The sequence below is a fragment of the Halyomorpha halys genome, unplaced genomic scaffold, assembly GCF_000696795.3.
Source record: "Halyomorpha halys isolate HHAL.00 unplaced genomic scaffold, Hhal_1.1 Scaffold64.1, whole genome shotgun sequence".
Taxonomy (NCBI): Eukaryota; Metazoa; Arthropoda; class Insecta; order Hemiptera; family Pentatomidae; genus Halyomorpha; species Halyomorpha halys.
The window spans coordinates 1,378,130-1,394,229 of NW_027116348.1; the positions used below are offsets into that span (position 1 = coordinate 1,378,130).

General features: G+C 30.4%; 1 protein-coding gene across 2 annotated transcripts in view; it reads left to right on the plus strand.

Annotated features, from left to right (window-relative positions):
* LOC106692638 (glutamate receptor ionotropic, NMDA 3A) overlaps positions 1-16,100 on the plus strand; it is a 553,673-nt gene that overhangs the window by 351,943 nt on the left and 185,630 nt on the right. For both annotated transcript variants that reach the window (XM_067053147.1, XM_067053148.1), the window contains exon 12: positions 6,764-6,841. In XM_067053147.1, the coding sequence (XP_066909248.1) occupies positions 6,764-6,841 (78 nt within the window). The remainder of the gene's footprint in view (positions 1-6,763; positions 6,842-16,100) is intronic.

Below are 16,100 nucleotides of genomic sequence, written 5' to 3' on the forward strand. Positions count from 1 at the left end.
TGTAAAGTCTAGTGTATTTTTTGGTATCTCTGTGAGCAAGTTAAGTTTAAAAACTGTGTATTGAGAAGTGATCTTCCTCTCTCTCTCTCTCTCTCTCTCTCTCTCTCTCTCTCTCTCTCTCTCTCTCTCTCTCTCTCTCTCTACCACGACCAGCTGAGTGCAAGTACGTACGCGTTATTATTCACCTTTGGACATAGATAACAATTGTATGTATTTTAAGTGTAGGTTAGACTATACGTTAGTAATAAGTACATAGATATATATGTTTAGGGATAGGATAGATATAATTAGCATAAGATAGGATAGGGCCTTTGTTAGTTAAGATTGTTTTTTTTAATTTACAATTAGTTTAAGTAAATATGTATTTTAATAAACATTAAAAACACATGTTTCTTGTTGTGGATATGTGAGTTAAAACAATATTAATTAACCTTACAATTTGAATACATTACAATTAGTTAAAAAAATTGAATAAAAGGATAAAGAAAAAAAAGAGTAAAACGAAAATACTGGTACAAAAATAACTATTTACAAAAAAAAAAAAATACTAAAAATAATTGAGACAGAGTAAAATCCTGATGAAATAACGCGTAAGTTAGCAATAGGTTCAATAACAAAATACCAATCTAATTTTTTATTTATACTACATTAGTTCAGGCTTGTACAAAAATTATTTTCATTGTTTAATAAAAGTAATTCTCATAAAAGATTTTAAAGGGGCAACAACTGACAAAAAAGGAACAGGTTATGCTATCAGACATATACAGCCCCGGAGGGGAAATGTCAATATTAAGAGGCCACTTTAAAATAAATATTGTCTGATCCAGCTGGAAACGGAATCCTCTAGGACCTTATGGTTGGGCCACAACGTACTCTTCTATCACGTCCTGTCGTCTTTAGGCGCAGCTAGTGGTTTTTTCTTAATTTATCTTCTTCATTAAGGCAGAGAAAATTAATCAGGCTTGCTCAGATACCTGACTAAAAGGAATTACAACTTGGGGTATAAGGTCAGGGAAGTTATTCAGGTAGCAACTGGAAGAAGGAATGAAGAAAATTACCAAGTCGCAACGCGACTGCAATGAAAGCCCACGTTGAGTACTTCTGGTACTCCATTGAAAATCTGTTCCAGTCCTCAGCTCGCCTCTTCTATTCAAACACACTGTAGCGTTTACTCCTCTTCGAATGTATGACTGAGGTATCTTTTCGTTTCACCTATGGGACGCTCTTGTTTTTCATTTGTCAGAACAACGATCCAGACTTAGTCATAAGCTCATTGAAGCCTGAGTAAAGAGTGATTTTATTCATTGGGATTGTTGTACAGTAGAAATTCCAATTAAGAATAAGTATGATAAGTGAATAAATAAATCTTGGTGTTAATGACAATTATTGGAACTAAGTTGCAATAAATATTTACGTAGGTTTATAATCGTACCTACAATATACAGATACGTAAAAATATAATTAAATGTTTTGATGCAAGAATGTGACAGCATAGTTATAATTTTGTTCCTCTGTAAATCTGATTGTGAAAGTTTGTCTAATACCACAATTCTAACATTATCAATTAAAAAAAGGGGGGGGGGTTCTCTGTCAAATGTTAACATATGTACTTCCCAAAAGTATGAAATTCTACTTTAATTAATAAGTAACATAATTTCAAAATTTTAATTTTTCTCTCTGAAATAGGTTTTACAAATCAACATATCTACCAAAATTAACTTATCTACATCAGGTACTGATATGATAATTTTTAAATTATTACATTCCTGAATTTAAGTTATTAAGCTTTGATAGAAAACTTCTCAAATCTATTTAAATAAAAGTTATTATTGCCTGCTATAAAATTTACTATAATAAAAATAACTTAATGTTTCAAAAAAGATCTTACCTTAAAACCACCTAAACGTAAATTAAATAAAACAAAAAAAAAAACATTTAATTCCCAGTTTTGAATTAGGTGGATTCGGGTATAAACCTTGGTAGTTATTGTATAGTAGTAACATAATATTAATGCAAAACCCGAATAATTAGGTTTATAATTATAATATTATAATAAATTATTATATTGTATTAATGTTAATAAGAAAAACTTCTACAAGATGCAATAATTGAAAGTCATTTACCACCTCAAATTAAGGTGCAGCAAGGGTTTGAACTTGTCAACTATTTTTTTTTTAAATAATACATTTTTTTGTTGGTTAATTGAATTTCTCAATTCTATTACAGACATAAATGTTTATATCTGTCTTTCAATTTGATATTTATTATTATATAAATACAGTTAAATATAATGTGGAATTTCAGATAAATATAAAAATTAGCTTTTATGATGCACAGTGATCTATCGTAAAACATAGAAGCATTTGGCTCATAATATGTACTGTTCGTGTTAATATTTATTGAGCAAAATTTATTTTTATGTGAATTTTATTGACATCTCGTTTTGATAAGTAGAAGGTTGACTTCCTATAGTTATTGAAAAAACAAAAGTCAATAAAAAACGGGTTTATTTATTTTATTTTTCACGAGCTATCATAAGAATATTCTATGAATCATATAAATTGTTTTGAAAAAATATATATACATATTTAGCTTAACTTATTGATAACCCGAAATGATTTAAGTTTCAATTTTTCAAACTGAATTATGGAAATTAGATCAATGTATTGATAATATTTTTTTTATTATCATTGAATATATTTTTCTGATAATCCTACGTGAATAACAGAATTGTTTGGGGTAAGAATGTGACCAGCTATTCTGGAAACCATTACAATTTTTTGTAAAATGCTTTTTTTTTCTTCTATATAAACCTATTTATTGTGTTAGTTGTGTAACATAAGAATTCCGATTTAACTCAGAACCAGACTATTGTATGTCATCTTAGGCCAACTTATCAGGAGAGCAAAAACTGTTTAATCATAGGTTAAGACTAACAACCCTTAGAAATTACAAAAGACGATTTTTCAGTCTTAAGTTCTTACGGCTTAATGTAGAATCAAATTCTAAATACAATGATGTAATGATCTAAAAATAGTAATATTTGGGCTCACGTTGGTCTGGTTCCGATGTATAGGTAAATTTAACTCAAATATTATGGAGTATGAAATATATAAAACACTAGATAACGATAGTAGAATTTTTTGAACTAGAAATATAATTCTACTGAAAAATCCCTTTATTCTTTACTAAGAATTCGTGCTAATAAATACTTGCCATTTTTTTTGCTGCATGTCCTAAAATATAATTATTTATTTCCTTCAATTTAAACTGATCATCTGTGAAATTCGTATAGATGTATGAGTATCCAAGAGCTAAATATTTTCTATATTGGAAGATTAATAGTTGACTGTATGTAATATATTGTAGGAACATAGTCCACTACGTAGTCAAGAAAGGTATAAATTGGTTAAAAAAATATATTTATCTATTAAACTATTTATTGCTAACCTAAGAATGGTCATTCTGAAATATCGTGTGCACACCCCTGATGAAGGGCGCAAAGTGGGGTGAAACGTTAGTTAACAATAAATAGTTGATTTTTTTTTTACTATTTTGTACGTTTTTGACAGCCACACGCATCATATTCCTACAGTCTAAATATTTTCCCCATACTACAGTTTTCTTAATTCTAGGAAAAGCGAGAACTACGAAATTCATCTCAGAAAGTATTCGAAATAGGTTGTGTTTTTTATAAGCTATACATGTTGAAGGCGATATGAGTCGTTATCCAAAGCATTTGTAATACAGATTAGATTATAGGGGCTATCAAAGAAGGGTAGTAAAATTAGTTAAACGATTGTGAAATGGTGAAATTGGAGGTGCAGAAATGAGAAAGTAATAATAATAGTATTTCTCTCTCTAATGTGAAATTTCAGATAAATATAAGTTATATCAACCAAAATTAACTGACTACTTCATAGGTATGTAATATATATAGGTACGCAATAAAGATGAATGACAATATTCTAACTAGTTTAATCTTAAATGTTTATCTTAAAAATTAACTTATATGACGCACAGTGATCTGGCCTAAAATATAGAAGCATTTGTACATACTCATAGTATGTACTGTTCGTGTTAATATTTGTTGAGCAAAATTTATTTTTATTTGAATTTTATTGACATCTCGTTTTGATAAGTAGAAGGTTGACTTCCTATAGTTATTGAAAAAACAAAAGTCAATAAAAAACGGGTTTATTTATTTTATTTTTCAGGAGCTATTATAATAATATTCTATGAATCATATAAATTGGTTTGAAAAAATATATATACATATTTAGCCTAAATTATTGATTACTCGAAATGATTTAAGTTTCAATTTTTCAAACTGAATTATGGAAATTAGATCAATGTATTGATAATATTTTTTTTATTATCATTGAATATATTTTTCAATATCAAAAATAAGCTATACATGTTGAAGGCGATATGAGTCGTCATCCAAAGCATTTTTAATACAGATTAGATTATTGGGGCTATTGAAAAAGGGTAGTAAAATTAATTATGTCAGAGTGTTTCTTTCATTATTTCTTAAAATTTATAAATTTATTTAATTTAAAAATACAATAAGTAAATTTTATAAATTATATGAATTTCAATATTTGTGAAGAAACTATTCATGGATGCAATCCAATAACATTTCTGCATTAGAAGGTCTCAAGGCCATCTTCCTTCAATCTCCATCCAGCTTTGGAGGATTATCAGGAATAAAAAGAATAGCCTTTCTTCCTTTTTATTCCTGATAATCCTGGGTAGAAAGGCTAGAAACTAGTGAATAGTAACTATTAGTAAAACCTAGTTTGTTTGGTTAGGGATTTTATTATAGGATTGGTATCCGGTTCAGATTCTATTGGCTACTTCTACAATAAAGTAGAATGAGATTGAAAATGATTTACACGTTGTAAAACTCTAAATCTATTCCTATACCATTTTATTACTAATAAAGTTTTACAGCTCTCTGAAATAAATTCTGTTTCTTTCAATAAATAATTCCTAATATTTTTTCCTCGCTTCTTCTTGAACGCTTATGTTATTTCATAATGTTCAATTTTTTTTCGTTTACATAATAATAAATATATAAAAAAAAAAATTTGATAGTATACATGATCAAGTTATGTGACTATCAATTTTTTTTTGTATATTATTGTTTTTTATGATTCAATAGATGTTTTAAATTTTTAAAAATCATTTTTGAAAATGACTACTGAATTTGAAATTTTTTTTAGGGAGGGAAAAAATTGTTATAATGTCGCACAAACGCAGGACCATATAAACATCTGTCGTAGTATCTAAGGTATTCATGATTTATGTTTATCGATACTCATAGTTTTATAAGGTATATGCATCGAGCACTTGAAAATCTTTTTTCAAAAAGATCTCTAGTTGAAAACCAACCTCATAACTCAATTTGATCTCTTTGGTCTTGATGATCAGTCAATACTACAACTTTAATTAGGGGACGTTTCGCAACTTTTTTGTTTGCATAGTCATGCCATACTATGAAAAACAAAAAACCAGTTTTAAGAACAAATACTTTCTTCAACTGATTACTGTAAAACTACAAGTACATAGTGTAATTTATGATTATTACCTATTACAATTAATACATAGCTTAGTAAAAATATTAGTTAAAATTGTCGATTACTGTGTGTTCTGCATTGTGATCCAACTAACTCCAGGTCTTTGCCAGAACTGAATAGGTTTTGAAATGGAGGTAGGTTTGCTTTGGTTTTTCCAACGCATAACCATTTTTTCTAGCAGTTAGTCCGTCTTTTATGTCTGTTTTGCATTTTTTCTGTTTCCATTTAGTGTTGCTAATTGTGTCATATGCATCATTTATTCGGTTAGAGTAAAAGGAATATAAATTTTGTGCATCCGATTTTTTATTGATAGCTCGATTCTTATACTTTTCCATATTAAACATTTCTTTTAACTTTCATTTAAAGTTATTATTTCCCGATTTTTGGTCCATTAAATTTAACTTAATTTCCTATTTGACTGAAATGTGTAATGAGAGCAGTTTGGTCAGGTTGTTGGGGTTGTTAGTTATAGAGCCACAACTATGTTTGTGTTGATATACTCTTCTTTTGAGATACTGTTCTGAATTCCCAAAATAGTATTTTCCACAGTTCTCTTCACAGAGAATTTCGTACAGTATATTAAAAGGTAGCTCTATTTTGTTTATGTCTTTCGTATAGCTTTAATGTCTAGATAAAGTAGTCGTGTTTTTGTATGTAATTGCGTAATAGTTTTTATGTATGTATAATCGCTTGTGAGATTAACATTTTATACAGTTATTTCATTGCGTTTGCCCAATGACTCGGATGAGACTAATGGTACTTCCGAAAATCAGATGGGAGTTTGTAATAAACGTTAGTACATGTATTAATGAAAAAAAGACTAAAACTACCCTTGATTTTCTGGTTTACCAATTTTATTCCGTTTTTTGGATCGATTAAATTTTAGATGTACATCTTATTTTTCACTACGGTTATGCATACACATATATCTTGATAGTAATCGAATGATGAAAACTGGAGAAAGTTTTCATCATTTCTGGAGGAGAGCATTTGCTCGTCCCTACCCTTATCAAATCTTTGACGTTTTTTTTTTTGGTCCATATTGGGAAAAAAAGTGAAATTTCAGTTATTTTCCAAGTTTGTGTCCGATGTTTCGATGGAATTTTTAAATAATCAAGACATTTTCAGCTTTAACAAGAGAATATTATCAATGAAACCTGAATAAAATATTTATTTTGTAGGTGGACTGGAGTTGTAGCCGAACTGATGAACGGCCACGCACAGATGGCTTTCACAGCACTCAGTATTACAAGGCCGAGGTGAGAAATCTTAAATTAATTTTTAATTTAAAAATATTGTTTCGTTATGTAAAAATTGAAACTAACTCAGTTTGTATTTATCTATCATATACCAAAAGATTTATGCATAAAATTTGTTCAAGAAACTTTCTTTTTTTTAAATTTACATGGACGAAATATGTATCTATAAAATATCCCAGGTCCTTCACAAATTTCTACAAAATCAGATGTTTATTTTCTTTTTTATATTTTTAGTAAACTACCTGAAGTCAAATGCTTACAATATCTTTTTAGAAACAGAAGAAAACAAATTCTTTGACTGGAAGAAATAATTATATCTATTTAGCTAATTTCAAAATTATTGCATAAGGCATAATGTTCTTATCTATTAAATAATATTATAATTGAAACACTAATGCTTAAAGGAAATAGGGATGCTTGGCATTATAACTTAATTGAGAAAAGTGCAGGTGAATGTCTACGCTTTAGAAAACGCAGCTTGTTAGCTGTTACTCTAAAGTAACAATTCTAATGTAAGCTACTTAAGGTAAGATATAAATATATCAGTATTTTTAAAGATATTGGATTTTACGGCAGTGTTATAAGCTAAATTATGTTTTTCTTTAATATCAGAATAGCTTACAATTGTGTAGAACAGCTATTTACTGATAATGCGAAGAACACATAGCTGTAATTAGAAGAAACGTCTATAACGTATGAATTATATGCTCGGAAGGCAGGAGTCCTCGAGCACTGGAATGCTTGGAGATATCTTTAGGCGATATGAAATTCCACTGCCCTGTATTTGTTCCATCCAATATCTCAACCACTCAATGAGTAACGAATTTCTTTAAATTTTCAGGAGATGTAGATATCCATGTTAAAAAACATGAGAGTCAGGGAAAATGTGGCCTTGGCAGTGTTCAGTTTGTTCTTTAAATATTTTTATGATTGGAAAAACGGAGTTAGGAACAAGGCTCCAGATAGCTCCTGACGAGATATCGTGATAGGTCATGTGAAGTCATTGTTGATTTTTGAGAGCTGTGGCCTGCGCACTACCCCACTGCTCCCGCACCCCGCATGCCAGAAATGGCTAGGGAGGGTGATTAAAAAAAGGTCATGTTGAGGCTAAAATTGTTTTCACCATTAATTTGAATGTTATAAATCCATCTGATCTATAAGATATAAAATAAAGTACTGCTGAGTATGCTATTTAAGAAGAATTCCGGAAAAGAGATTATTTCGTACAAAATTGTGCTTTCAGAATCAAAACTTCTGAGTATGCTTATGTACTCGAGCTAATCGAGAAAAAAGCCGCTGTTTATCACAAAATTTTAGACAGTCCAATATTATCCCAAACTATCTTTTCCAGTCACGTACTCTCCAGGATAATCTTGGTTTACAATACGACTACATATTAATTTCATAGTTATAATGAAGCCTATGGGGTCATAAGTAAAAACTACAGTGCATTAGATTGCTCTCTTGCTAGGGTTCCATAGCATGAACAAATAATTCGTACCTGAAAGCATCCTTGCTTTAAAATGACCCTCACAAAACCTGCCCTTTTCCAAAATGTCCAAGTTTTAGGATGTGAAAGAAGTTCCGGCAACAAATTATTTTGAAATACGACATGTCTTGTAAATAGCATTTTAAATCAACTCATCAAAGTTGAGGATGTTATGTCGACTCCTTGGCAGTTAAACATTCAATTCCGACTCTTGCTGACCAAAAGGGTTAGCAAGCCCAGCAGGGCCTAAATCGTTTATTATACCTTGAATTTATACTAGCTAAGACTACTAGTTAATTTTCTCACCCTTCTATCAATTTTATTATTTTAAACATCATATGTGTACATAATATATACACAATACAAAGTAAACATAAATGTCCTTTCTTTGCCTGAAAGGCATTTTAAGGTAGGTTCTGGGGTCTGCTGTATACAGGGGAGCACTGTCCGTCTGTGTTGTCACGATTGGGAAGGGACCTATCTTCTAGTAATAAATGGTTGGGTTTAGACTGAGTCTAAACCACTTCCCTTGGGGCGCACGTCGACCAAGGAAACAGTTGATACTCTCTCAAAAGCTCGGCTTCAGTTCAAAGATATGAAGGCTGTGGCTTTGGTATTCCGTATATGCTCTATGTTACACGTTTCTAGCTTTACCAAGTGGTGTTCGCAGGCTACCTCTCTCTGGAATCAAGTCTGCTCTGGTGGTATGATCTTCTCCTCGCTCCAGTGCTGCATCAAATGATGGTGAATCAGTCGCTCAAAGATTTTGCTTAGGTGCGATAGGAGGTTGAGTGCTGTGTCGAGTCACCTTTCTTCCTCGGCTTGAAAGGTGGCACTACGACCGGTTGTTTCCAAGCAGTGGGAAAGTACAAAATACGAAGACACTAGTTGAAGATGTTCAACAAAAATACCTTACCCTTCCTGGGGAGCACCTTCAACAGTACGTATGGTATTTCAGCTTTTTCGGACCCCTTGTTCCCTTTAGTCCAACTCAAGCTGGCTGTAGTTAGAAAAGACAGGGACTCGGTAGTTGTTCAAGAGGAGGAGATGGGACATTAGCAGTCCGCTCATCATCCTTCGTTGCATAGCTTGTGGCCAGGATTTCGGCCTGTTCCCTTGGTGTCAATAAATCTGACCTGGAAGTTAGGTGTACCGTTCTTCTTTTCGTGAAGAATGTCTTTACTAACTTCCAAAACTTACGATGATACTCGTGAGTCCCCCGCCGTGCCAGAGCGCAGTCTTCTAGTCACTCATGAGGTTGGCTATCTCATCCCGGGCCATTGCATTGATGCCCGGTTTCCAGTTGTAGTCTCGAGTTCGTTGGGAATATTGCGCAATTTGTTCTTCTGGCCGACCAGGACTAGGATATACTTGGGCGGTTTCCTTATGGTGTTAGGCTTCGGGGAAAATGTGGAAAACCATAAAAAATTAAAAAAGGAATATCGCTAATTTATGTAATAAAAATATCAAATTAGGCTAATGGAAATTGCTTGTCTTGGTACATCAGTTTAAAACATACCCTACCTTATTAGTTTTAGGTTTCATAACAGTGTAAATAAAATAAGAGAAGTCTTTGATCCTTTTTGTTATTTAAATCCCGCTTATGTAGTAATGAATCACGTCTATGCTTGACCAAAATTATATATGAGTTATATCCAATGCAATTTTCTGACGCACCATTAGCTGACTGCTGGAAAAGTGTAGATGTAATGTTACAATTACAAGTACTAACATATTCTTTGGAGATTCGACCGCACGGATGTGATTCCTGAACTGATTTGCTTATAGAGAATTGGTATTCTCACTTTTTCACAAATAATAATTAAACAATTAGTTCAAGACTATGAGATTCATCACACTCAAGCTTCAGGACTTATTTGTCACTGATATTACTAGATGTCCTTCAGTTTTTTTTTTTCATAACCCCTATTTCTGAATTTCATTCATTTTATTCTTCTGTAGTGGCCTACATTTTAGGGATTTTTTGAGTTGTATTTTTTTTGTAGTGGATGTTCTTTGAATTTTATAATGTGCTGGGGCACCCATTGGGGCAACCTAAACTTGGAGCGTGCGAGGTAGTCTGGTTTTCTTCACTTTCCGTAGTGCGAACACCACGCAATCTGTTTTTCCGGGTTTACCTGGATGTTGAGATGAGTTTTTTTTACTATATCCTGGCATGTTTTCTCCGCCCGCTTGAGGGCATGTTTGGCGTTGGCGCAGCTGCTATAAATTGGGAAGTTGTCTGCGAAAGCGGCTATTGTGACAATGGTGTAGTTATGCCATACGACGTCTGCAGTGTATATGCAGAAGAGAGGAGACAGGACCGCCCCTTGTGGAACACCCGACGTTACTGAGATTGTTCTGGAGTGATTTTCACGAACCCGTACAGCTAGATTGTTTAGAAACAATACTAAAATGCTATAGATTTGTTCTAGACAGTCGAGGTCCGCGAACTTATGGCATAAAATGTCGGGAGACACGGAATCGAAGGCCTTCGTACAGTCTATAGAGACCATAGCTGTTGCATGGTTTCTATTGAAGTCTCTGCACACCTAGGTTTGTAGTTTCATTAGGTGATGTTCCGAGCGGTCCTTCAACCATCTCAAATGTAAATTGTACCTATTGAACAAAGCAGGATTCTTGCTGAGCAAATGGATCAGCAATTGTTAGGAATAGGAATAAAAATCATTAAATACATTTTTTTCTGATTCATGTTTTAACATAATACCTTCATTATGTACGACCACACGTCTTCCTATGCGACCAAATTCTATGGAGTTTTGGGTACTTATCTGTTAAATTATCTATACCATTCCATTACTGTTTAGCTATTCGAAAGGATTCTGAATTTAAAACTGATATCAACCAGTTTCATCTGCATTTAATCAAACTTGACGATACATTGATTCTATATTTTTTTAAAAACACAAAGAGTAATAGGATTAAAAAAGTAAACAAACTAAAATCTTGTTCTCATTGTAATTTTTCATCATTAAAATTAACTTGTTAACGTCATTCTCATTTTTAGAACATAATCCTAAAAGAGTATTTTGCTAAGTGTTGATTATATGATATAAATTGCATTGTAAGGCTTATATCTGATTGACCATAATCAATTTTACTTCTAAAACTGATGAGTTTATTGTCTATATGATTGTGTTAGAGATTTCAATACTTTGTTAGCAGTGATAATTTTTACAATACGATTTTAATGTTTTTATTCTTTATTAATTAATTATTTCCTTCCTACCTTTTATACTGAGAGCACAAGTTTTGACACAATCAGCATATCATGGTGGTAAGCTTATGTTGCCAATAAAAGATAATTCGATTCTTCAACTTAAACTTCAACGGCTTTAACTTCTGTCTTATTCCTATGCTGGCCTCTTTCTTCTAATGTGCTTTGTTAGCTAGGGAAGTGTGTGATTAGCTAGGGGAAGTCTTCCTCTGGGAGGGCATTGAGCCCAGTTCCCCTCAGCAGTTTAGCCTTCACTGCCACAAAAGCTATACCATTCACAATGAAATGCTTGGTCATATCCAGAACTCCCGGATAGAGTCACAGGGAATCTATATCTTTTCCCCTGAAGAACTCTGCAGTTGATCACGAAATCATACCTCGTTTGGGATGTGGATTCAGGAGTTTCTAAGTTCAGATGGTGATGAAGTATTCCCACAAAATAACAGCCATTATAGTTGTCCCACATCACCCGTTCCAAAATTCACAGGTATCTTATTGGAAGAAGACACTAGCTTATCGGATAATATTTTCTCCTTTCCTGTATTCAACGACAATTCTCATTCAGTCAGTTTCCAATAAACCGCCTGAGCATTCTCTTTCAAATACATCCCTCCATATGTCTGCACATAGGTAAGTATAGAGAAGTAAGACACACACCCTCCTGCTAAGGCTTACCTCATCTCTTAGTAACTCACAGAAGATCCATCCACTAAAACGTCGCCAACTATTTTTCTACCGGACCTCAACATATCAAGTATCATTACTTTATAAATATTCATTGTTATTGGGTATATAAAACTTCAAGAGGATAATTTACTTGAATTTAGAAAATATTAATAATAAAAACTTATTTTTTTATATTATGGTCATAGACTCAAAACCCACTGATCATTATACACCATTAATTGTATATTTGTTAATTAAATTAATTCATTTATTTTTTTCATATTGCTAGCATAATTCTAATTTTATTTATTAAATAAGTAATTACAAAGTTTTCTGTCATCATTTATATTTTTTTATTTAATCATTTATGTATGATATTTGAATTTTTTTAATTTAAATTTTAAATTGATTAAATAAAGAAAAATTAAAAAAGAAATATGTATCCATATTAAGACATTTAAAAAGTTGTTAAATATCTGAGTATTTAAACAAACCCAATGTACGACTATATGACAATATGTATAAAAGGGACGTTTTTCTCTATCAAATGATTTTATTTGGTAGATATATTTCAAGATATGTGTGAGTACGTTATGAAAAATATATTATAAGTTAGTAAAAAAGGGGAAAAAATGGATTTTACAAAGTCATCAAAAAATTATTCTAGAAATTATATAAAAACTTTTCTTTTCTACTATCTAAATCTTACCAATCCGTAATAAATAATAATATGCATTCTGTAAATTACATGTCCGTATATAATTTTATTTGCTTCATCTGAAGATGGATCGCATAATGAGTTAAATAATCTTCATATGCAATCTGCAATCAAAAGACGTTTTCTAATGTCAATTGAAATTAGTAACAATCTCATTTCCAATAAGTATTATCTTTCTTAATTAAAAATTATCAATTGTTCTCACAAATTAACGTTTCATAACACCGATATCTATCGTTAGAACTGACTTTCAATAATTCATATCCCAGTAATCATTATATCGATAATATTAAAAATTTTATGTGATAAATTATACCACTATTGTAACCAGAGTGAAATTGCCAAAATCCATACTATGTGGTATTCAATTTCGCTTTTGACTTAAACACGCTGAAGCGCTGCTTTACCAAAACATATCATTACAAACTCGCAGAATTAAATTAATTTTCATTTTATTTAAGTATAAGAAATAAAAAATATTAATAACTATTCAGGCACACCCTTGCAATCACTACTTCTAATTTTTATAATGTCTTATACATCGAAGCAATTTTATAATCAATAATAATTTTATTTTGTTTAGTTATTTTACATATTTGGCTTAGAAACTACTTATTGTTCTTATCCTTACTCCCATCTTAAGGAACTTGTTATTTACTTATTTTCTATGTAAACATTTGTTTCCATCCCCATTAGCCCTTGTTTACATACAGTTGACTTCGAATGCATAAAATTACTTATTAATTGATGAAATATGGACGTATAAACAAAACGTACGAAATCTTAGGTAAATAATTATACTCAAAACATTTAGAATTCTACTTGAAATTTAATGCAGAAAAAAACAAAAAAAACAAGATAATTTAATGTCAGACAACCAAGAGGTATACCAATTATACAAACTATAAAGAAATAAAATATGCATTTTTGGAAGTTTTACAATGTTGCACTAAATAAAAAAAGAAATATTTTATATTATATTTTAATATGATTTCTTTTATAAAATTTAAATATCCGAAATCGCTATCGAAATTTTTATATAATGTTCTAGTTTATATATTTTATAATAATAAAATTTGACGTATTTTATAAAAGCCAAAATCACATAATCTACCAACACAAAATTGGGAGTAACGAAGATGGTGTTTCTTTGGTTTTTGGATAAGTTATATAAAAAAGTCGTATTTAATTTTCTATTGATTATCTCAAGAATAAATCACAATGATAATTGAATAATTGGAACTGTTATTTTATATTATTTATAAGGTTAACAAAATGGCAACTAATGTGTATACAAATTAATCAACTTTAATAAACTTATTTAAACTACAAACAAATAATAATATATTTTAATTAAAATAAAAATATACACACATTTTTTTTTTTTTTTTAATTTTGAAATTTAGAGCCTAACGTACAGCGGCGCGATCTAGCTGTACTCCGATACACCTCTACAATTATATGTCTACTTAGTATGGTGTTCTCCTCCACACATTCATAAGAATTTTTTTTTTTTATGATTAGAGAACATATTTATATTTAAAGGATTTTATGTAATTTTTAGTGTAGAATTTTATTTATTTATTTATTTTTATTGTACGTTTTTTCACCACCACCCGGACTATTTTCCCCATACTACAGTCAAATGTTTTTTCCTAATCCTAAGGAAAGCGTGTATTCTGTAATTTATCTCATAATGTATTTGTAATATGTTGTGTTTTATAAGTTGGACATGTTAAATGCAAAATGGGTCGTCATTCAAAACAGTTGTAATGCAGGGTATATTATAAGGACTATCTAAGAAGGGTAATAAAAGTAAAAGAAGTCAGAGTTTTTTATTTATTTCTTGAAATTTATAACTGTATTTAATTTAAAAATACAATAAGTAAATTCGATAAATTCTATGACTTTCAATATTTGTGAAGAAACTACACATTAATGCAATCGAATAATGTTTCTGCATTAGAAGATCTCTAGGTCAACTTCATTCAGTCTCTACTCAACTTCGGAGGATAATCAATTATATAAGGGGTATATAACTAATAAATAAGCTAACCACAAAAAAAAAATAAAAAATAAATATTTAACTGGGTACTTTCTTACTTCTGTGATTCCCAATAATTGATTTTGATTCATCAAATGGCCATATCTCTTTGTATTTCTTCTTAACTCAACATGATTTATTTATTATATTATAATTTGTATTAGCAATGTACGTGTGTGCTTTGTAATATATATATAATTGGATCCTTATTTTTATCATATTCGGTATCCTCTTGTTTTATTCTCATTATTATATTAATTCACTAATTGTTAATTTTCTGCGTTGTTATTCATTTCAAAATCCTTTCAGTTATTATTATTATTATTTATATAATTTCATTTAATTTTTTTTTTAAATTATTATTTTATTCTATTTGTTTACTTTATTTTCATTGCAGTAGTTGTTAATTAAATTATTAATTGTATCACTTGAGATCAATACATATTGCACTTATCCATCTTAAAAATTGTATAACCGCCACAAAGCCCTAATAATCAAAACTGTAATATTTACATTTCACTTATGTCTATCAATTTTATGTGTTATTTTGGCAACGACCGATAGATGTTAACGTCTAGTCGGATCAATTTTCAAAGCGAATAAAAGAAAAAAATCTATAAATTTATAAGGAAAATATAAAAAAAAATCAATAAGCAGTGAAATAGCTGAAGAAAAATGGGAAATATGGACTAAAATATATATTTATAAGAAAAATATTAAATATTGGTCGGACCATATTGGATGTATATTTTGAAATGGATAAAATAAAAAATAAATAAAATAATATTTTTGTGCCTACCTTTACCGCCACTTGGGCCAACTTCCTACAATACTTTATACTTTATTTAAGTTGAATGTTGATAGAAAATAGATTTTTTAATATCATAAAACTATCTTTTCCAATATATGAAGGGGTCCATCTAAGAATATTATAACCATATAATGAGCAAAAATTTAAAATGTATTAATTAGGTATAAGGTAAAACTGTTTTTTCTTAAGCCTGAAGAGTTTGATGGTATATTAGCTACAATCTTTTTAGAGGGAGATATTTATATGTTGGGTAATGTTAAACCATCTCTTTGTAAACAGTAGAAGCCTTGTTG